Source organism: Benincasa hispida, chromosome 11 (assembly GCF_009727055.1).
Source record: "Benincasa hispida cultivar B227 chromosome 11, ASM972705v1, whole genome shotgun sequence".
Taxonomy (NCBI): Eukaryota; Viridiplantae; Streptophyta; class Magnoliopsida; order Cucurbitales; family Cucurbitaceae; genus Benincasa; species Benincasa hispida.
Window position 1 is genome coordinate 47,833,326 of NC_052359.1, and position 24,454 is coordinate 47,857,779.

The window sequence follows — 24,454 nt, forward strand, 5'->3', positions numbered from 1 at the left end:
TAGGTTTAGTAACCATAACTGGTTTAGAATGACAGGAAATATCCGAGAGCAACCATGTTGAGCAATCCTTAAAATTTCAAGGAAATCGAGTCATCAAGAATAATCAAGACAAAAAAAAAAAAAAAAAAAAGGCTGTGCAATTAACTACCTTTGATTACTATAAGCAAAAATATTCAAGATTATATAAATCAGTGCATGGTACTTACTACCTAACTGTTACAATGATTGAGGAAGGCCCCAAACAAGTCACTCCTCGAGCACCTAGGAAGACAGAACTCTACAGAAGAAAAAGACAACTTTGCGATTGTTAATACTAATGCCTGTATGGCAACGGCTGCAGAACTTGAACAAGTTTGTGTATGAGAAACTTGCAGGGTAAAAGTCAAATCGAGCAAAAAAATCCCACCATGCAGGTCATTCGCAACACGGGAGAAGACAAGGAGAAAAGAGAGAACAAGTATTCCTCGCCACCAGTGAATGATGGTAAGACATCTACAAGTACCCAGTTGGGATGGAAATAAATTGCAGAGAAAAAATATGGGTCAAGGGGAGGGGGAAAGAAATGTAAAGAATTAAATAAGATTACAACTGAGCTTCAGTTCTTTTTCTAGACTTCCCTTCCTCCCTTTTCTATTTATACATAATGCTTTCTATGTGTATGGATCTTGCTCTTTAAGGATGACATCATTGGATCCTACCCGCTCCAAGCATTTAATGAAACAAAGAAAAAGAAGAAAAAAGAAGGAAAAGAAAAACTCCAGCAGTTCAGTCCAAAATTGGGCCAAGGGACCATATTATCGATTAAGAGTTGGAGCCTCAAGCAGTCTTTATGAACAAAGTGCTTGGCTATAGATTCTGAACCACGTATCCCAGTTAGTAGAGTTACCTCTATGTACAGACGATCTGTCAGCAGCGGGGGTGCAATGGTTGCAGCAGTGACATTGCAAATAACTCCCAAATTTGTGAAGGAGCAATGGCATGGTATAAACAACAAAATGAATTGAAGGTACTTGTCTTCAAACACAAGACCTCTACCACCACCATAACCACTGGAAGAAACCCTCTGGATAGACTTTGTCAGAAGTAATGCTATGAGACTTTCAAATTAACCTTCTGGTTCCTTTCTTTTCTTGCCAGATTTTCTGCTGCTTGTCCTGGGCTTCTCTATTAAATCCACACCACCCAGCTTCTGTTCTGGTATACTGCTCGGCTCCAAATAGTCATTTGAATCTTGATTAGGTGATACCTTCTCGTATATAATAGCAGCATCAAGAGAGAATATACGGAGTGCAAGAGAAGATACGGTAGATATTTGGGCAGCAGCAGAGAGAGATGACCAATACCACCATTCATTCTTTAAGTATTCCGTTCTTATCATGTCCTCTAATGCAATTGTTGCCTGAACCATCTGGAGAAATGAATAAAGAATTTTAACTCCACCACACTAAATAATTCAAAACCAAGACAAATTTAATTATTGCTTCAAACTCTTAGCTAAAACTTCACGTAAATTAATAAGCACCACAAAATTTTGTGAACAAAGTATATCTTGATGGTTACAACAACTATGAATACAAGCTAGCAAGAAATGATGCACCAGAAACAAAAAATCATTAAGGAAACCGATTCTCAAATCACAAAGTGGAATTGAAGTACTCAGACTCGGTATCTGAACTCCGAGAATGCTAACCTCAAAAATTGTTCCTGCAGATTTCACAAATGCACGCCATGACCATCTCCGTTCAATATGTAGTTTTGATGGTCTTAGAGCTTCATCAGGGAGTGCAGCATCCATGTCAAGCAGATTCATTTTTAGTCCTCTTACAACTTGCAAGATTCTGCCAACTAATGGCCTCTGTGATGATTGTGGGATGACACAGCATCTACCGATCCCAAACTCTGAAAAACGGTTATCCATGCAAATTTTTTTACTTTTTGGTTCTGGGCATCCTGATGCGAGTCTTTTTGATTTCAGTGCACTAATTTCATTTCCAGCAGGTTTTGGGATTGAATTATCAGTAGCCAAATATTGATGGCAAGCATTTTCCAGAATAATATTTCCTAGTGAAGGCCATTCAGAAGCCAAGGTCCCATCCTCCGGAGTACTAGAATCCTTCTTGAGATCAATTACATTCAATGTTGATTCCATAACATAAGGTGATACAGAAGACACAAATGATGGAACCCCATTAGAACTAATAAGTCCAATCTCCTTAATAAGGTCCTTGTTTGAATCCTTAGTCAAAAACTTAGAACAGATGAGATCAAAGTCATATGGGCACATCATACCATCATTCTGATATTTAATTAACCCCATACTTTGGTTAAAATACCCTCCTTTAGAAGTTTCTGCTATGGTCATGCTCGAGCTCTCCTCCTGCTTGCTCTCAAATTTGATATTGCATTTACTTTTTGAAGAGTCGCCAACTTCCTTAACACCATCATATGAGGCAGGGTGTAAACTACACTTTCCATTATCATGCTCCTCAAGTTCAACATTAGACAAAAAACTCTTATGGCAAGAGAGACAATGGTACCTAGATGGCCAGACAGGTTCCAAGCATACACACCTGAACATTTTCTCATTTTCAGTTAGCCTGGTCTTGTCTAGCCATCTATTTAAGTCGTCGGGCATTTCAAATTCAAGAAAGGGCCCATACTTACTTACTAATAAAGAAGATGCCCTATTAACAAGAAAACCAGAACATTCAAGTTTTTCAACATCCGAGCTTGATGATGAATCTTTTAACTGCTCCTCAGGACTTTGATTATTGGATCGTGAAGATATCTGAAGTTTAGGTTTATGCCATTGCAAAATAGACTCCTTTAACTCCCTTTCTTTAGGGTCACTATCTTTCAGCCAATCAACGAGTTCTAATATATCCGCCTCCGTTTGATAAGAAACACATGGAGAATTTCCAATAAAATTCCTTGGCAGATGAAGCAGTGAGGAATACATATTTGCATCTAAACTTGAACAATTACCATTGCTTGTTGAAGTATAATTCTTAAACACGTGACCCTTAACAACTCGGTCTCTAGATTCACTTCCAATCTGTACCGAACTCCCACTACTGATGATTTGTGGCTGTCCATTTGACATAACACTAGCCCAATACAGCCGACCAGCAGAGTCACTACCCAAAAACTCCCTACGTACAGATATCTTCAGAAGCTCTAACTCCATACATGCTATAGAATCCTGCACCTGCAATATGTCCTTCTTAATACTATCCAACTCATTATGATAGGCTTGCGATTCATTTGGAGGAACAAAGGGGGCTACAGGCACTCCATTAGCATCACAAGGTGTACAATATTGCTTTCCGGATGGAAGAATAGAAATTTCAGTCTCCATATTACTTTGGTCAGAACCATCCATGTCTTGTGGCAAAGAACCAGACAAAGGTGGCTCAATGAATTTTACAGGTTTGCCACTGTTTTGTGACCCAGAACTGGATAGGACATTGCCACCAGCATCATTGTTATCAATAACATCGTGGGCACTGCTCATTTGTTCTTGAAAACCTGTGTGGTTGTGACACTTATTCTCTAAGCTCGTTAAAGATGAGTATTGATCAGAAGCACCAAGCCTAGCTCCGTCACAACTACCCTGTCCTGAAACATCATCAGAGAACAAATTGAAATAGTTAAACCAATCAAGGAAAAAGAAAAAAGATATTGAGTGAAGACATTTAATGTCATTAGCAGGGAAGTCAGCAGACCCATCATTCATCCCACCTTCTCGAACTGCACTAAGCATAGTTGTATCAAGCTTTGCAGCCCTTGCAGCCACAACTTCTTCCCTAGACTTGAGGTTTTTCCACTCCATGAAACACGAACGTAACTTCTGCTGCAACTCTGCTGATGTCTCCACACACTGCTCAAGATGTTGCCGAATTAAGGCTGAGCTAAGCAACTCATCACATAGATATTTGAGCAAGAATAATCTCTGCATCCAGAAGAAATATATATCCTTAAGGTAATATGAGCCATAAAATGAAACTAACCTTTTTTATTATATTAGGATCCACAACAAGAAACCCAAGCAATATCAAAAGAGAAATTACAATTACAATTGCCTTTCAAGAGGGTTGTCCCTCGTCTCCTCAAGTCCCACACTAGAGCATCCCCCAAAATAATCCACTCACCCTAAGATCCCTAACTCCTCGTATTTATAACCAAATCATCCTAACTAAATTTTTTTTTCCACTACGCCCTTACTAATATCCGACTAATACTCCCATTAATTCTCACGATATATCCCCTATTAGAAATCTCCTTATAATAATCCACTCACCCTAAGATCCCCTAACTCCTCGTATTTATAACCAAATCATCCTAACTAATTTTTTTTTCCACCACGCCCTTACTAATATCCTACTAATATTCCCATTAATTCTCACGATATATCCCCTATTAGAAATCTCACAAATTATTCCATAAACGTGTGGTAATTGAATTGAGGCATAATAGAAATGGCTGCATACTAAAGAACCTTTGAAATACATAGATAGAAGTGCACAAGTAAAACAATGTTCAGAATTAAGAAGAATCAAATAACATAATGGAACAGGAGAAAAACTATAAGCTTATGCCACACGTATGAGAAATAATCCAAGAATGACAAAATTAACAAACCTCATCCACACTGAACTCCGAATACTCCTTCTCTTCCAAAGCAGCTGCTAGATTAGCAAGTTTATTCAGAAAATCTCGAGTAACTTCTCCTCGGAATTTCTTGCCTTTGTGCAGGTTAATAATGTGGTTCTTAGTATGCTCAGATGGATCTTCAACCATACGTGTTCCCATGACACAAGAGGGACAATACCAGTTCCCTTCAGGAATCCGGGCAAGAGGAGGATTCAAACAATATGTATGATATTCAGCATCACATGTATCACATAGAAGGACGCTATCATCGTCTTTATCAATGCCACACACTTTACAGACTCCTTCATCCCAAGGGGCTTTTGGAATCTCATTTGAGGACACGAGAAAGCTATCTACTTCCACTTTCGTCTCTGCACTCAGAGATTCTAGCTTGGAAAATTCCTGAAGTTTTCCAATAAGAGATAAAACCTGCAAGAAAGTTATAATCTTATTTTCACAGAGAGAGAGAGAGAGAGAGCAAGAAAAGGGACGAGAAAAACGTAGTAATTTTCCAAGGAGCTCCTATAAGAAATGAATACAGGAGTTTCTGTCAAGTGTCAAAAATATGTCACCAGTAAAAGACAATGCAAAAGAGAGAATAACAGAATGCTGGCTTCAGATTACATGTACGGCAATGAAATTCGTTCCTAAAACCTTCACCTACAAAAAACATTATAAAATTCCTCATTTATGCCAAATGTATTTTTTATGAAATAAGTTATCTTCAAATAAATGAAAAAAATACAAGGACATACCCAAAAGAAGAAGACAAGCCCTCAAAAGGAACCCCCTAAAGAAAAGGGCTCCAATTGTGCACAATAGAACCTATAGAATAATAGGATCCCCCAAAATAATAAATACTACTATTATTATTATTATTAAAAATAAATAAATAAAATAAAATAAGGTTCTCGATGATAGATATTCTTAGGATTTGGTGGTTGTAAGTTGTAACTCAATAAGGAAAAGGAAAGAACGCCGCTAAGGCAATATGTTGATTCGCATCCAAGCAATCATATCTACGTCTCCCAGCGACTTTAGATAAGACATTGAGAAGTTCATTGGAGAGGAGGGGGGTGACCAAGAGAGAGAACAACCTTGTTAATAGCATGGACAATCATGAGCTTGCCCTTGACTTCAGAAGTTTCATGGATGAGTAACATGAAAAGATGAACACTGTTTGTCTCTCTGAGTGGTTACTGATGTAGAGAAGAATGATTTATTAAATTGCACTCCAAAAGCATCAAGAATCCATTGATAAGAAAGAGCTAGCAAAAGCTTGAACTCTGTCAAAAGAATAGACCGACCCTCTGGCACAAGTCATGAAAGCAAATATGATTTGAACTCTCGGTGGTTCACTTAAAGTTCTTTATGGTGGCAGTGGCAGAGCCCCATGCCCTAGAGGCAAAGTAAATAGTTCTCTTTTAGTTTTTCTAAAGGTGGAAGATTATAATTCAGGTTCGGGAAGTCCTACAATTCTAATGGTTTTTCCCTACCCGCAAGTACTACATCCTAGCTAACAGTCATCTTTAATTTGTATAAAAGAAACAAGATAATTGAAGCCTCATGTATATACATAATATGTTTTCAGGCATCTGGGACTTCTCTGCCTGAAGAGTCCTGTAACTGCTTCTTTTTTATGCATGCCAACAGAAGTATTTTGGTAATCTCATTGACTTAAGAAATGGCAAATGAGTGTCCATTGCTTTCCTCAAAGGCCCTTTATTCCTACATTATTTAACTAAAATATGTTCTTCAATATAAATATAAGGAAACGAAAGGCTTTTAAATCAACATATAAAACTCAAGCGTTAAAACATCCAGCTGCATGTGTAAACATACATCTCATGCATCACAACTGCCAGTACACCACTGCAGAAACATGAACACGTCAAAATTGTAAAGAGAAATGGAAAGTGAAAACAAAAAGGTGCATACCTCATTTTCATACAGTCTCTCAAAATTCTCAGATAATGTCTCAACTAATTCAACCAAATCAGGCTGATCACCATAAGCATAACGCAAGTTATTCCAGAGCTGCAAGGGAATATCAACCATTAATACGAATAAGTTTTTTGGATAGGAGAGCCAAAGCCACAAGCCAAAGGAGTAAAAACCAATTAAAACAAAACACGATGTATCTGGTAAGACAATAAAAGGAAGGAAATGGAAAAATGGAACTCGTCCATGATTAGCTTACACTAACGTTCAAAAACTGTAAGCAAAAGAGGAAGGATAAGATATTTCCATTTCCTTGAAAGTAACAAAGGGATTGGCTTATTAGAATTCAGTCGGTTGGTTTCCCATTGGAGCTCTTGTCAGAACTCCCTTTTGGATGCAGACCAACTAGAGAGGGCCTTTCAGGACGAAATATCTTATCCTTCCTCTTTTGCAATCTTTTCTTTTCATTAATAGAAGTTTTTGTATCTCAAATGAATAGCTTATCCTTCCTCTTTTGCTTACATTAATGGACTATCGATTTGAGAATAGCTTACATTAATGGTCTGCATCCCTTTGTTACTTTCAAGCCAGGATACCAAATAGAAGGCAGCTTGTTTAGTCCAGAGAAACTTTTTTCTCTGAAACTGAAAGATCAGACACAAACATCAGCTGAGAAAACATTCGACTCCTGAACTGTTAAATACCTAGCACTGTAGCATGGCCATGGACATAGCTGGAGTTTTCTTATGATAAACCAAATTTTCATTAAGAAAAAATGAAAAAAGAAAAAGAAAAAAGTACACCTCCCGTTTCCCACAACATCTTGAATAAACAAAGAAGGAAGCAAACTAAAATATCTTTCCACAAGTTAGTTATTGTACTTGCTAACAATAACCTTTTGCCACAAGGTGTCAGAGTCATGATGGAATTGCCAAAGCCATTAGTCAGTAGGATCTTGTTCCTCCACCTAACGTTACCTATGAATTACCCCCCAAATTTTTTCCAGCAAGCTTCCCAGGAAAAACTCTATTAAAATATACCGTATATGATTTTGGGAGGATCCTAAGATTTCAAAGGTCCCTTGTCCATGGCTTTCCTTATATCAAATCTCCTAAAAGGAGATAATGTTATTGCTGGCAGTTGGAGGATGTCTCCCAAACTTAGGACCTCAATATAAGACAAGACTATTTGACATAGAGATCCTAGATGGACAAAGTACACTGAACTCCTAGGGACCTAGAACGTTTGGGCTTAGGCCAAGATAGAGTTTTGTGGAAGATAGATTCCAGTGGAGCTTTCTCAACAAAATCAGCTTTCATCCATCTTACCAAGCTAGTAGTGAGAGTAAGAACTCCTCTGGTCCTTGCTCTATAGAAGCTGCTTGAACAAGCGAAACAGGTTGCAAAGGAAGTCTCGAAGATGGGCCTTCCATTTGATGCTTCTATTTAAGGGAGGCTGAATTTCTTGGTCATATTTTCACCCATTGTTCTTTTGCCCAACCCGTATGGTGCTCCATTTTGTCAGTCCTTCAGCTGCAAATGAGCTTTCCAGATAAAGTGGATGGATGGCTGCTGGAATCTATTGAAGGAAAGGGCTTTAGATAAAACACTAAAACTCTTTGGAAATGGTCTATGAGGGCTATGACTATGCATGGGTTTTTTTAGAAAATTCATCCGGTAGTTCCCAATTTAATCCTTGTCTAGCCCCCTGTTATTGTCATTATGGCACAGTTCTATATGCCCTTTGCCCTATCTTCTCCCTACCCTGTCTTTAAGTTCCAACTATTAGGTCTCAGTACACTCAAGAAAGTAATATACCACCAGGATGCCTCACATAACCCCAAAGCAAACCGTTGAAACTGTCGAAAAAGGGTTTTTTTGCCCTAGGAATTTATTTGTAATTTACTTATGGGCCTAGGACTTCCTATCTATCTATTTATTTGAGCTGTCTTTCTGTATTTCGGTATAACTTAATAATAAGATTCAATCGTGGTTTTTTCTCCCTGGCCTAGGATTTTCCACGTAAATCTGTCTTGTGTTTCTCTTCTTCTATTTTTATTTTTATCATGGTATCAGAGCACAGGGACAAAACCCTAGCCACCATTGATGAGTCTCCTTCGACGACAAATTTTGAGATGACTGATATGATTAAGGAAACTATCCAACAATACCTAGAGACTACCTTACCTCGCCTCCTCCAACAAATGAGTGCCGGTGGACAGATCGGGTCTCGCCCAGATGTGAGCGATGCCTATCCACTCTTCAACCGCAGACGAGCCGACATCCCAAGTGTAGATCGTGGTCGGCGAACAGATCCAGCCTTGTTCGGTGTTCGGCCAGGTTCAGTCATAGCCCAGATGGTGTTCAGCGACTATTCAGATCCGTTAACGACGATCAGACCTACCAATCGGCCGGGAACCTTTGCGCACAACAGGCCGGTCGATCTCCCAGAAGTTTTCGCACAACCCAGACGAGAGCTCCCAGCCACCGCGACTTCAGATGAACTTCCAGCCGCAACTTCAAAACTACCGGGTTGCGCGACCAATCGACGGCGTTTTCTGACCAGCAACCTCCAGGGGTAGGACGGCCGGTCTTCTCTGACTACAGTGACGCCGGTCCGATTGTTTTTCCGGCGAACTCTCCGGCCGGTCTGATCAGGGCATGTTCTGATGAGATTAAAAGCAGGTTTGTTTTCCTCCAGCAACAGCTCGCTGAATTTGGGTTGGTTCTTGGTACAAACTCAAAAATGGTTCAACCGGAATCGTCAAATTTACAGCTAGGCTCTGAGAACCCGGTAAACTCTTTCCATTCTTTACCTGCTACAAATTTATTATCTGGATCAATAGGACACTCTGCAGGGATTATAATTGGAGAAAAGTTGAATGGCGAAAATTATTTTTCATGGTCTCAATCCATACGAATGGCTCTGGAAGGAAGACAAAAATTTGACTATCTAACTGGGGAGATAGCCAAACCCGAACCTGGTAGTCCCCATGAGCGTCTTTGGAAAGCAGAAGATTCATTGCTACGATCAGTTCTGGTGAGTAGCATGGAACCTCAAATTGGCAGACCGTTACTTTATACGGCGACTACCAAAGAGATCTGGGATGTAGTACAACAATTGTATTCGTAGAAGCAGAATGCATCCCGCCTATATACCTTACGCAAACAAATTCATGAATGTAAGCAAGGAGCTATGGACGTCACATCATACTTCAACAAATTGTCCTTGTTATGGAAAGAAATGGACTTATGTCGTGAGATTGTCTAGAGATGTACATATGATGGAATGCAGTATTCAAAACTTAAGGAAGCTGATCGAGTGTATGATTTTCTGGCGGGGTTAAATCCAAAATATGACGGTGTTCACAGCAAGATTTTGGGTCAACGCCCTACACCATCACTGAAGGAGGTGTGCTCTGAAATACGCCTCGAAGAAGACAAGTCTAAGGCCATGAATATTTCAGTTGTTATGTCTACTGAGGCTGCAACTTTTGCCACCAAGTCATCTGGATCAAATAGTGACAAGAAACCTCCACCTATCTGTGAACACTACAAAAAACCATGGCACACGAAAGACCAATGTTGGAAGCTTCATGGGAAACCTCAAAATTACAAACGACGCCAGTCACAGGACAAGACTGGTTCTGGACGTGCTCTGGCCAGCGACTCGGCAAATGACAAGACTTTAACTCCGCCTCAAGTTGACAATCAGAGTAACTTAAGTGTTGTTGGGGTTAGTGCAATTGCACACTCAAGTACGACTCAGTCTTTTGGCTTTATTAGCATTAATGGTAAACAGCCTTTGATTGTGGATTCTGGAGCAACAGACCATCTGACCGGGTCTTCTGATCATTTTATCTCATATCACCCGAGTGCCGGCAAAGAAAAAATTAGAATCGCCAATGGCTCCTTTGCCCCTATCGCAGGGAAAGGATATCTATCTCCGTTTGATGGTTTGGTATTGCGTGATGTGCTGCATGTTCCTAAAATTTCGTATAACTTACTATCTGTTAGTAAAATTACAAGGGACTTGAACTGTCAGACTATTTTCTCACCCGACATTGTTTTGTTTCAGGATCTGAGCTTGGGGACGACGATTGGTACTGTCCAGCACGATAGGGGGCTCTATTTCCTGACTGATGAAACTTCCTTTAAGGATGGTTATAGGACTAGTTTTGTTTCTTTGAATTTCTCTGTTGTTGAAACTAATTTTATGTTATGGCATTTCCGTCTGGGACATCCCAGTTTTCAATATATGAAGTACCTTTTTCCGCATTTATTTCATAATATTAATATGTCATCCTTACAGTGTGATGTGTGTATCTGGGCTAAACAGAGTCGTGTTTCGTTTCACTCTCAACCTTACAAGCCGTCCAGACCGTTCAGTCTTATCCATAGTGATGTCTGGGGTCCCTCACCTACCACTACCTCTACAGGCAAACGGTGGTTCATCACCTTTATTGACGATCACACCAGATTGACCTGGGTCTTCCTTTTGACCGATAAGTTTGAGGTGTCCTCTGTTTTACAACAATTTTATGCGACCGTCGAAACCCAGTTCAACACAAAAATTGCCATTTTACGGAGTGACAAAGGGCATGAATTCATTAATAACTCATTCCAGGACTTCCTGGTATCTAGAGGAATCATCCATCAAAAGCTCGTGTGCTATACTCCCTAGCAAAACGGAGTTGCCGAGAGGAAAAATAGACATCTAGTAGAGGTCGCCTATTCCCTTATGATATCAACCTCTCCTCCTTCCTATTTGTGGGGCGATGCTATTCTCACTACAGCCCCCACTTGTCAAACCGCATGCCTTCCCACGTCTTGTCCTTCCATACTCCTCTTGAATGTTTCAAAAGAATTGTATCCCAACACTCGATTAATTCCTGACGTACCTCTGCGGGTGTTTGGATGTGTTGTCTTTGTCCATACCCATGGTCCCAATCGTACAAATTCACTCCTCGTGTCCAGAAATGTGTCTTTGTTGGGTATTCTCTCCATCAACGGTGGGTACAAGTGTTATAATCCCTGTCTCGAAAATACTTTGTGTCTATGGAGTCACCTTTCTTGAGGATCAACCGTTTTTTTCCCGTTAGTCCCTTCAAGAGGAGTGTCCTAGTGAAGAGACTAACTGGTCCTCGTACTCTATCCTCCTAAAGATGTCGGCTGAACCTGAACATCCATAACCCTGTTCTTCCTAGTCCTGTTCTTCCCACTAATCAAGTCCCTTGGATAACCTACTACAGGAAGAATCTCAGGAAGGAAACAGTGTCGCCTCTCCGGCTCCAATTCATGAGTCTAACTCGGTCTCAGTTCCAGGTATGAATATCCTTGTTCGTGATATTGATGATTGTGTTGAGACTGATAATTGTAGAATGGATAGAGATGTAGAGATTGATGCAGATAATGAGAAAATAGAGGGAACTAAGGAGGATGGAGAAACCGATGGAAAAGACAACACTGAAGAAATAACTTTAGCAAACAAGAATAGTGGAAGGGAAGGTGATTGTGTGGGAAATCCTTCTGACAAAAGATCCATAGATCAGACGGCTGACTGCAGTAAGGAACGTGGAGAAGAGGAGAATCATGATGCGTCTCTTGATCTTCCAATTGCCTTGAGAAACGGGACTAGGTCATGTACAAAGTTTCCTATGCATAGTTACATGACATATAGTAACCTATCTCCTGAGTTCAAGGCTCTTACTACCAATCTAGATACGGTAATGGTTCCACGTACTATACAAGTTGCCATGGAAACTCCCAAGTGGAAGGCTGCGGTTATGGAAGAAATAAGAGCCCTAGAGAAAAATGGAACATGGGAACAGGTTACTCTTCCTAAGGGGCACAAGACGGTTGGATGTAAATGAGTATTTACTGTCAAGTACAAATCCGATGGCTCGATTGACAAATATAAGGCGAGACTGGTTGCCAAAGACTTTACCCAGACCTTTGGTATTGATTACTCTGAGACATTCTCTCCTGTGGCCAAACTCAATACAATCGGGGTGCTATTATCTATTGCTGTTAATAAAGATTGGCCTTTACACCAGTTGGATGTGAAGAATGCGTTTCTTAATGGAGAACTCGAAGAAGAAGTCTATATGAGCCCTCCACCGGGCTTCGAACACCAATTTAACCATTGGGTTTGTAGATTGAAGAAGTCTATGTATGGGTTGAAACAGTCGCCAAGAGCCTGGTTTGACAGATTCACCATGTTTGTTAAAGCTCAGGGGTATGATCAGGGACACTCAGACCACACGTTGTTCACAAAAAGGTCGAGTTCAGGAAAGACTTCAGTACTTATTGTGTATGTAAGACTTCAGTACTTATTGTGTATGTAGATGACATTGTTTTGACTAGTGATGATCCTGATGAAATCATAAGACTTAAAACGAAGATGGCTAAAGAATTTGAAATTAAAGATCTGGGAAAATTGCGATACTTTCTTGGGATAGAGGTGGCCCGATCGAAAGAGGGTATATCTGTATCACAACGAAAGTATACTCTAGATCTCCTCAAAGAAACAAGAATGACTGGGTGTAAACCTGTAGACACTCCTGCAAAGTATAATGTCAAACTGAGTAATGTTAATAATGGAGCTCCTATTAGCAAAGAAAGATATCAGCGGTTAGTCGGGAAGTTGATATATTTATCTCACACGAGACCTGATATATCATATGCCGTGAGTGTTGTTAGTCAGTTCATGCAAGCTCCCTATGAAAAACATATGACAGCAGTTGAACACATCTTACGGTATTTAAAGGGCACTCCTGATAAAGGTCTTCTGTTCAGGAAATCTAGTAAACATGGTATAGAAGCCTATACAAATTCAGATTGGGTTGGATCTGCTGTTGATAGAAAGTCTATGTCTGGATATTGTACATTTGTCTGGGGCAATCTGGTCACTTGGAGAAGTAAGAAACAGGGAGTGGTTGCCAGGAGTAATGCAGAAGCCGAATACAGGGCCATGTGTTTGGGGATATGTGAAGAGATCTAGTTGAAGAAAGTATTAACAGATCTTCGACACGACAGTGAGCTTCCAATGAAGTTGTTTTGCGACAATAAAGCAGCAATAAGTATTGGACAATGGGAGCATATGCTAACATTCCGGTCCAGCATGATAGGACTAAACACGTCGAGATTGACAGACATTTCATTAAAGAAAGATTGGACAATGGGAGCATATGTATTCCCTACATCCCTTAAAATCAGCAGATTGCAGATGTCCTTAAAAAGGGGTTGTTAAGACAAAGTTTTGATTACTGTGTCAGCAAATTGGGTCTAATCGATATTTACAACCCAACTTGAAGGGAGTGTTGAAAAAGGGTTTGTTTGCCCTAGGGGTTTATTTGTAATTTACTTATGGGCCTAGGGCTTCCTATCTATCTATTTATTTGAGTAGTCTTTCTGTATTTCAGTGTAACTTAATAATAAGATTCAATCGTGGTTTTTTCTCCCTGGCCTAGGATTTTCCATGTAAATCAGTCTTGTGTTTCTCTTCTTCTATTTTTATTTTTATCAGAAACAATAGCCTTCAAGTTCACTTGGAATTTCATCTCTTAAAAGGTGAACTTGAAGGCTATTGTTATCAATGATTTTTCTTCTAAATAATCATTATAACAGCAAATATATTTTCTCTTACAACCCCAAATATATCCCCTGTTAGTAATCTCACACATACATCATTATTAATACATTCTCTGAGGTAACTAAAAATGTAAGCAAAGACATAGAACAAGACACTATTATAACAGATTTCGATTAAAGAACAACAACAAACCTCCTGAACATCCTCAAGAAATGCTTCATGTGATCCACCATAAGACCCGGCAGCTAATCTCAAATCGATAGTCCGGAAGTCCAATGGTCGAGCAACCATGGCTGGTGGACCAAGAAGTCCTTCATCATCATTATCACTTGAAGCCATCAATTTCCGGCCAAGCAAGTTGCAGAAGACTTTTGCATCATCTGCAGCAGCGGCACGACGTAATACAATGCGACATTGCTTCATGACTATATCTGATATAGAAATAGTAGTTATCCTCTTTCTTCGTTTTTCAACTTTCTGGGGCAAGCCATCACCACATATATCGGCTAATAATGAAAGAACGGCTTTCTGTATTTGATAATTAGAAATAAGCAAGTTATAAAACAAACAAAATGAAGAAATAAGCACAATGAAGTTTGGAAGAAGCTAAGCTATATTCAACTAAGAAATTCCTGAAACTGAAACAAAAAACAAGAGCCCAGACAAGATAATTTCCACAGATTATCTGTTTGAATAACAGCAAACACTCAGCATATCATGACCACAAACTATGCTGACAACTTCAGCTGTCTAGCCTATTCTCTCTTTTTGAAGGCCACCTCAGGTGTATAACTTACCCTTGTATAGGTTGCCATTTCATCTTTTGATAAGAAATTAAGATACAAATATAAAGACAGCACATAATATCTATGTTCAATTTTTTGCTATAAAATAACCGAACTTACATTGAGAAAAATGAAAGAACACATGAAATGCACAAACTAAGCCTTAAAAGTCCTCTCGAGCCCTCTAAAAACTCAATTGTTCCTCTCTCCCCAAAGAACCCACAAAACAACACACTTTGGCCAGCCGCAAAAGCCTTCCCTTCTCATGAAATGGTGGATAAAAAACTAAATAAGGAACTCAATCTATTCTCCTCTCTCAGTAATCCCTATGCCTAGGAAAACACAAGCCAAACTCATCAAAGAAGCGGCTCCAAACTCAACTACCCTCTTACCAATACTGCAACATAGCAACCAAATCAAGCTGGGCATTCCACGATACCTGATTTTAGGTGTTAACTCTTCCATAGATAACCTACCACACCAAAAACTTGACCAAACCACCCATGGAGGAACAAGATACTACAACATAGCAACCAAATCAAGCTGGGCTGCTTTCCACAATACCTGATTTTAGGTGTTAACTCTTCCATAGATAACCTACCACACCAAAAACTTGACCAAACCACCCAAGGAGGAACAGACAATAAAAATAGGATCTAAAATGGGGAGGGGGAAAAAAACCAAAACTCCCGAATCAAACATGAAAAGGGCCACAATATCCATCATTTTCCCGTCAGACAAAAGATGATTAAACCCATACAAGGCGAGGAAGAAGTCAAAAAATGAGAAATAAACGAGGCCACCTAACAATTCCTCGCAAAAGAATAGAAGGTAGATGTTATGAACGAGGAAATACAGAGCAAACAGGTCTATCTCCAACCACCTATCCTCCCAAAGATTATAAACCTTCCCCTCATCCATCAAAACAATCAATGATAGAATTAAGAAAAGAATAGGAGCTCCTCAATGATATCTCTCCACTTCCACTTCCACTTCCACCCCCACTCCCCACGGTTTCTGGAAGCTCCTTTTGTTTTGTAACACATACACACTTGGGTTTTGGATCAAATCTAAAATAAAAGTAACCATTATTGTTCCTTCCAAAATATGACAGATATTCAATGGATATTGAAGCATCTAGAAAAGATTATGCTTTTGATTGGACGCTAGTCCCTAGGAAAAGTGATGCATCCAACAAATTCAGAAATAATAGCACAGCAACCCTAAGATGAAACTTAATTCCTGCACACTATGCTCTATGGAAAAGTTAGGCAGAAGAACTACAATTCTTTGTGCACTCCCTGAGCTTGGGGGGGCCTTTAATAAATAAATAATGGTTCCCTGACAGTAAAAAGTAAGATGAGGTTCTTTAACTTGCTCTCGGTCCTTGTATTCTTTAATTTTTCCAAACCATTGTAAAAGAGGGGGGCTGCCCGGGGGGTATCTCTACTCTCTAGTTTATTTCCTTGATTCTTTTCATTAATGATTTATTATGCAATTGAGGTTTAAAAGATACTCAAAAGGAATGTAGAGAATAAACAAAATGGCACCTTTGTAGGTCCTGAAGCGTTGCCCTTGTAAACTTCCTTGCTAATTGAATGTTCCAAAATCTTTTTCGCCCATTCCGGTGGGTTCCTCTCCAAAGCATCATAAACACACTTTCTAATTCTGGTTCCCACATTGGTAGGTAACTTTCTAACAGGTTCTAGCACTTGTGCCCACTCTGGCATGTTACCATCAGTAACCAGCACCTTCTCACAACCACCCCCAGTTGTATCAGGGGTTTCCTCTTCTATTGTAATAACATGCTTCTCTCTATTCAATGTTCCAAATATTTGCTTTGTAGCCTCTGCAAGCAGCTGAAAATAGCAAATATTAGCATGAACACGAAAGAGAAAATATCATAAGAGTTAACAATAATATAACAGGTAAAAACAAAAGAACCCCGTAAACTAAACAGGGGTATACTTGTCATGGTTCCAAACAACATATTCTCTAAACTAACATGATCACTGTAAAGTAGCTGACCCGAGGTCGAAAATGTTCTCCATAAGTTGACAGATAGAGAGGGTAGAGATACTTTCTCAGAAGGAAAAGATGTTTTTTTTTTCCAAAAATCCTAATTATGAGCCTACTGATGTGTAACCTCAAACTATTTTATCAGACCAAACTGCTGCAGCAGAACTCAAGGAAGATATAATTCATATTGCTGCTGTCTTACTCCTAAATATACGCTTCAAAGTGATTAACCATTGGCAAACTCACAAGAACAAACTCCTTTCATCAAATCTGAACTCATAAGAATATGTATCAAGTACATAGTAACAAACATGAAAAACATTTCCCCTGCCACATAAAAATCCTCTCAACACTCAACAGAAACCTTAAAAACGAGTTTTTAATATCCCATTCAAACGAAAATAAGTTCTTAGTATTATTACACAAGGAAACCAAGACTTTCAAGTACCAGACTAAGTATCTCCTTGCCCATGCTAGCTTCCTAAAAAAACTAATCCGCATGGAAGCTAATATGTCAATCATGTGACTTCAGGATTTTCTTTCAAGTTAAAGTTATAATAAATAATTGAGCCTCAATCATCACAACAAATAAGAACGATAGTGCTATCATGGTGACTGGTGAGACTACATGCATTATCTTTCCTTACAAATTACTATAGTGCTGAAGATTAGAAGAAAAAATCAGCATTGGCTACAGAAGTTTAACATATATAAAAACTGGCAAGAAATGAAGGCACAAATTTGAGATGTCACGCTCAAGAAAAGATGTGAATTAACTAAAAGCCATCTTACAAATGCATCTGCCTCCATCCCAGCCACTCCAGTGAGAGAGCCACAAAGCACACCGCCATCACCTTGTAGGCATCGAAAGACTCTTCCACTTTCACGAGCAGTTACTTCAGCTGACTCAAGATTACCATCCATGGATAAGACAGCCAAGATGAATCGGTGAGCTAATTCTGGCCACGTTAGTTCATTGAGAGGGAGCAAATTCAGCTTCATTTTCCTAATAGAAGATGCACTGTCTGCATCTTTTTTCCTTCCTCGCTTTGGTTTTGACTCTCCAGAATCAAAATTTGGATCCACAAGAGCAGCTACCTTGGATTGAAGCTCAGTAATTAGCACTCTTAACAGAGAAGTGTGAGCTTTTGTTAAAGCTGCACCCATGCATCTGCTGTCTGTTGAGAAAGCCAGATTACCTTCAGATACCTCCTTCATTACCCTTGTTTCCATTTGTATAAAAGCATGTGGATCTCCATTAGCATTAAATTTTGAGGATACTCGGCCATTTGAGAACTCAGTGTTAAGAGCATTTGACAGTGGGTGGTCTTTCTTAAATTCACTCTCAGACTTTTGGAGAATATTAGCCCCACCACCCGGCAGGTTGAGAAGATCTTCCTCAAGTTCCTCAAGAGATAAGGCCTCTTTAAGGCCCAAATTTTCATGGAAACGAGATAAGAAATCCCAAACCTGGGTCATTAAGATAACATCTAAAGGTATCATGCTAAAAGAAATAAGATTATACATCCAAATTAAAAACAAGATTTCATTTTCTCAAATAAACAAATTGCTAGCATGTACCTGGTAAACGTCACCAGTAAGTTCAGGAGGAATACGCAAGCACAAAAGCTTTCCAGGAGGAGGATTCTTGTCATTGGCATTGCCAAAAGCAGCTAACTTGGCTTTCTTGAATCTTCTAAATAAAAAATTCAGTGGCTCATCTTCTTTACATTCTTCTCCATCAAATTTCTGAACCTCGAGGACTCCATTTTCAACTGTTGGTAAAGTCGTAGTGTCTATTCTCTTATCTACAAACTGATATTTTGAACAGGATTGAACCCGTGGAATTTTTTCAAGTATTTCTTGTACAAATTCCATGTCTAACCCAAATCTATCCTGATCCAGCCACTTTTCAAGTTCATCAGGCAAACTGCATTGCTCGTTCTCAACTTCAACCACAGATCGAATGAACGCAGAGTTTGGAAAACCACAAAATTTTGCTAGTCTAGAGTTCAGTTCACAATCATCTCTAATTCTACAATGGCCTAGAAAACTCTGTTCGTTACCCACATGATTACAACAGAATCTTAAAGTGTTTTTCCGACTGCATAATTCAGAACAAGCTTTGATCAAATCATGTGACATCCTTTTCCAAGCTGTTGATGATGAAGCATCTTCAACTGAAATCTCACCAATTTCATCTCTCAAATACTGAAAATCTGAGAGGTTCCCAGACTTCCCCATGGAACTTGCTTCATGATGCAATCCATTTTGCATATGAATATTAAAAGCTCCGTCAGAACAAACACCAAGACAAGACAAAATATCATCTTCATTTGGTGGAGAAAGGTCTGAGAAAATCGTCTGTAAGTTCTCGTCACTACCATTATTGATTAAACCATCTTCTTTGTGTTGTTCAACAGAAAAATTCTCACTTTTTACCTTAGAGAGGACAGTTGAACCTACTGGAATTGGAAAAGCAGAGCATGTACACCTCCTAACCTTAAAGCGGGGTCCAGAATCACCGCCATCTAGCACTTCATTTATAAAAATAGAACCAGTAACCTTGTCATGCCAACAAGATCTAAAACCTACTGGATAGACCCGGGTAACATCATGATATGAGGGTCGTGCATCAATTTCCCCCAAGGAAAGAACAAAGAAGTCTTCAAATTGAAGTGGAAATCCTTCCTACGCAGTAAAACAAACAAAAGAATTAGTAAGGAAATGATAATAATTATCAGTTTAATTTAATAACAAAATCGGTACATAGGCACTGTGGGGAAAGATTAGAGCTAAATGAACAGAATAAACATAAATCACTGATACACTTACATAACATTGTGATAAAATGGAACCTCCATTCTCTTCTGCCACAGCTTCCTCAGAATTTTCAAGATTTACAACTGTAATAACAGATGGGCTTCGACCATCACACAAGAGCCCCTTACATCGATCATTAATCAAACTCTCGTTGTTATCAGCAAAACCATTGGCAACCAAGGATTTGGTTGGCTTCCTTCTTTTTGGTATATAAGACTTTCCAGAAAAATGTGAAGACCCTTGTCTTCTTGTTTTGGGCTGCATAGAAGACATCAACCCAAGATGACAAGCAACTTCATAGACTGAACCAAAAGTCTTCCCGTCAGGTGCACGGTAAATAGCATAAAATTCACAACTGTCAACTGACTGTTTAATCTCTACACACCATCCTTCCTCCAACACACCATGCCTCTCAGAAATAAACTCTCTAAGCGCCTGCAAAAAGACCTCACTAGTATTTTGAGATGACAATTTAACTGATGTGCCCCTACTACTTCTACAACTTCCTAAAGGACAGCCCAAATCTACATCCAAGCTTCTTCCTGCAACCTGTGTCTGCTGCAATATGTCTTCTAAACCCATTTTAACTTTGTTTTTCACAATATCTGAAGCTCTTTGATGGCCATATCCATTCCCCGAATGTAACAGGTTTCTATATTTTGCAGATGTGCAAAAGGGAGTACGAAAAGAATTGTCTACTGCAGTGTGCTTTCTAGAAAAAGAAAAAATCAAAATTGAAGTAAATTACTCCAATAAAAAAAATAAAAGAACACTACTACATACTAGTTTGATCTCATGAAACAGAGTCAATCCCAATTCCCAAACATGCAAATCTTCATAAGTAGGTAGATGATGAGAAACACGTGATACAACAGTACTGATAAGAGTAAGGCCTCCACCAATGTTCAAGCTAGAAGACTAACATAGAGATATGACATAATAAGTCAAGCAAACAACCCATGCAAAAAAACAGTAGGAGCTGAACCTATGCATCCTTCTCCGCAACCCATCTTATCCCCTTCAGCAAAGACCAAAGGAGATGAAGGCACATTTAACTTCTTCTTTTTTTTTTTTCACTTTCATTGATAAAAAATGAAAAAAATACAAGCACGGATATACAAAAAACCAAGCTCACAAAAAGAGACGTCCCTCTACAAAAACGGACTCCAACTATGCAAAAAAAATGCCTATAGATTAGTTACAAAAGGTCTTCGTAATCGAAGCTCAAAAAGGACTTGATAGCAAACAAGAGACCAAATCTCACTAGGGTCCTCCTTTCCCTCCCTCTAAAAGTCATATTATTCCACTCACCCACAAAGTCCATAAAAGTCCACAAAGTTAAATGTTGGGCACATTAAGCTCAACAACTGCTCTTGGACTGTCTCTTATACACATCTAGATGTGTATAAGAGACAGCCCACAAAGTCCATAAAAGCCCACAAAGTTAAATGTTGGGCACATTAAGCTCAACAACTGCTCTTGGATGTGGCAGAGTAACTAGAAAATGATGAACTAATTTACCCACAGTCAAGATGTTTGAGATTAAATGGCTCAAATTCACACCCTTGGCTATTTAAAGTTTGTTCTTCCCAAAATTAGGAAGCTCACAAGTCCAATAGATATAATATAGCTCATCTTCACAACAGCTACCTTAAACAAAAAAAACAAGACCCAAAAAAAAAAAAAGACACCATTACCAGAACACAAGCAAAGGGGTAGAACAAGATCTAAGGGCATAATTTCTGACACGGACACATTAACTCACTAACCAGCAGTCATTAACTTGGGGGAAAATATCAACTTATACTATACCATAATACCCCTAAATTTTGGGTTGTATCAATTAAAATCCTAAACTAATAATTATATCAATTTAAACCCTAAACTTTTGCAAATGTATCGATTTATATCTTCCATTATATTACATTTTGGATTAACATCATGCAATACTTATAAGTTTATCAATTAAACTCTTAAACTTTTATAAGCAAATCAATTCAGACTCTCAGTTAGAATTTCCTTTGAAAATCATCCATACATCTATTCTAATTATACATTTTGTCAATCCGACGTTTAAAGAAGTCTACACATATGTAAGAATTGATGAGGTAATCTTAGTAAAGGGTCTAAATAAATTCACTTATAAAAATTTAAAAGTTCCATATTTTCAAATTTGAGGATGATTGTAAATTGGTACACTTTTAAAAGTTCAGGGGTTAAATTGATACAATTATTAGTTCAAGGTTTTATTCGATACAACCCCAAAGTTAAGTTTAGTGGTATAAATTGGTATTTTCCCTTAACTTTGTACGTTTCGAAGCTGAGTGAGACACCAAACTCCAAGCATAACAAGAAGACACATAATACATGAGAGTGTTTCATTTCGCAACTTCTAAAAGACTTATTAAGCCTACAATCTATAGACATTGACATGTTCTTCGTATTAAACGTGAAGCACTCATCTACAAACATTTAACACTCAAAACGACAATAACTCCAACTAAATTTCCCTAACATGTAAATTTCCTAACTCAAAGTTCTCGTGGAGGAGTGGAAACTCAAACGATGTACTCCAAACAATGACGGCAGTAGCTAGAACTAGAAGAGACACGAAAGTAACTATGTCTACTATTCCCCAATTCACCCACAAAACCCCATACCTGGAACCCGGCAATTCCTCACCATCCTCGCCATACGCATCACCGTCACTCGGGGGCGAAGCGTTAATATCCAACAGCTGCTTCGACTTAACCCCAAGCGGCCAGCGTTTACTCTTCACTCCGCTGCTAAAACAGTCCCCACAGACCCAATCCTCGAAATTCAACGCGTGAGCGCTCCGCATTCCGGTGCAGGCAAGGTGAAACCCCCGCTCGCATCCGTCACACACAACCACGTGGCCGCGCACTTCCGGCTGGCCGCACAAACCACAGACGGAGCCGCGAACCCCGCGAGGGACATGGGCTGGGTCGCCATCGAAAGGCGGAGGGTTGTCGTGGAAGGAACGGACGACGTCGAATGTATCGGATAGGGTTTCGGAGAAGGAAGAAGGAGAAGGGATCTCGTTGAGATCGATGCCTATGCCGGTGCCGCTGGCGGAACGGGTGGTGGAGTCAGTGGGGTTGGGAAGGTCGTTGAGTTGTGGGTGTTCGTCGCTGGAATCGGCGAGTTCCATCATCCGAGAAGGGGTTCGGAGGTGAAGTGAGTAAAGAAGAGGATAAAGGATGGTACCATTGCTCAGTTGAGAGATTCCGGCGGGGAATCGGAGAATGTGAGAAGGATCGACGGCGGAGATTTGAGGTTTTTGGTGGTTCCGTTTTTGGTTTTGATTTTGAGGGAAATGGGAGAATGAGGAGACAGAGGTGGGGAATGGAAGAAACTGGGACCGATACAAGACCGGACCGTATCCAAGAGACCGTCTTTTCTTCTTCTTTTTTTTTTTTTTCCTTCTTCTTTTTTTTCTTTTTTCTTTTTTCTTCTTTTTTTCCTTTTTTCTTTTTTCTTTTTTCTTTTTCTTTTTCTTATTGATAAATGCTTTTGTTTCTTTTTTTTTCATCTATACGACGGGAAAATGTAATGTTAGAGTGGAATGTTATGTATTCATGATGGACAACTGATACATAGACATTTGAAGTAATTAAAAAAGTGCTCAAAGCAACCGGTTATCTTTCCTAATAATACCATTTGGACATCTCAATTTCTGATTTCCACTTTCGAAATTTAGATTAAAAATATACAATCCAATCTATCAAAAATATATATAATAATATATACAATGCAAGACGCATACCAGGTGGCAAATTATATAAAATTTTATTTTTTTAATTAAAAAATTACGACTCTGATAATTATTTGGGTTCGTTTCTAACCATTTAATTTAAAATTTTTGAAATTGAGTTTATTTTTTACCATAGGTTTCATTAAAACAAAAAAAAATAATAAGTCTAAATTTTTAACCAATTTTAAAAATTGTTCTATTTAATTTTCAAAACTTGGCTTCATTTTTTTTAAATATTGATAGAATAGAAGATAAACAACAAAGCAGCGGAATTTGAGGTAAAGAGGTGTTTATACGTTTAGTTTTCAAAAACTACAAATAAAAAGTAGAATGATACAAATTGGGACCTTGATTTTTTGTTTTTGTTTTTTGGTTTATAGTTGAAAAATCAAAAAACAATTTCTAAACATGTTATTGATTTTTTGTTTTTAAAAAATAGAATACCCAAAAAGGTAACCGAACATGTATGATTTTTGTTTTAGAAATTAAAAACCAAAAACATGTTTTCAAAAATCAAAAGAAATCATTTTTTAAATTTTGTTTTTGTTTTTTTTTTTAATTTGATTAAGAATTTAACTTTTAGCCAAATTGAACATAGCTCAATTGACATCAAGTATGTACGATAATATTGAAGTTAGATGTTCGATCCTCCACCTTATATTTGTTAAAAAAGAAAAAAAGAAAAAAAAGAAGAATCCAACTATTATACGTAAGATATATGCAAAGCATTTGAAGAAATTAAAGGAAAACATCCTTAAATTTCGAAAACCAAAAACAAAATATTTACAAAACGCGACAGGTAAAATTTCCAAATACTATCAAAATTTGCACTCTACGTTTGTATTTTTGAGAATTAGAAACTCAA

At 38.6% G+C, this 24,454-nt stretch overlaps 1 protein-coding gene across 2 annotated transcripts; it reads right to left on the reverse strand.

Annotated features, from left to right (window-relative positions):
* Positions 1 to 135: 135 nt before the first annotated feature.
* LOC120091018 (methyl-CpG-binding domain-containing protein 9) lies at positions 136 to 23,218 on the reverse strand. Of its 2 annotated transcripts, XM_039048804.1 has the most exons (12): positions 22,475 to 23,218; positions 19,827 to 20,526; positions 18,573 to 19,682; positions 17,784 to 18,461; positions 16,523 to 16,831; positions 14,380 to 14,715; positions 7,149 to 7,238; positions 6,592 to 6,690; positions 4,642 to 5,082; positions 3,742 to 3,952; positions 1,691 to 3,618; positions 136 to 1,408 (listed from the first exon to the last, which is right to left on the reverse strand). In XM_039048804.1, exons 1-12 carry the CDS (start codon positions 22,987 to 22,989, stop codon positions 1,106 to 1,108), a joined length of 6,720 nt encoding a protein of 2,239 aa, XP_038904732.1. In that variant the 5' UTR covers positions 22,990 to 23,218; the 3' UTR covers positions 136 to 1,105. The 2 variants fall into 2 exon arrangements, with proteins under 2 accessions (XP_038904732.1, XP_038904733.1); XM_039048805.1 differs by lacking the exon at positions 7,149 to 7,238.
* Positions 23,219 to 24,454: the final 1,236 nt, after the last annotated feature.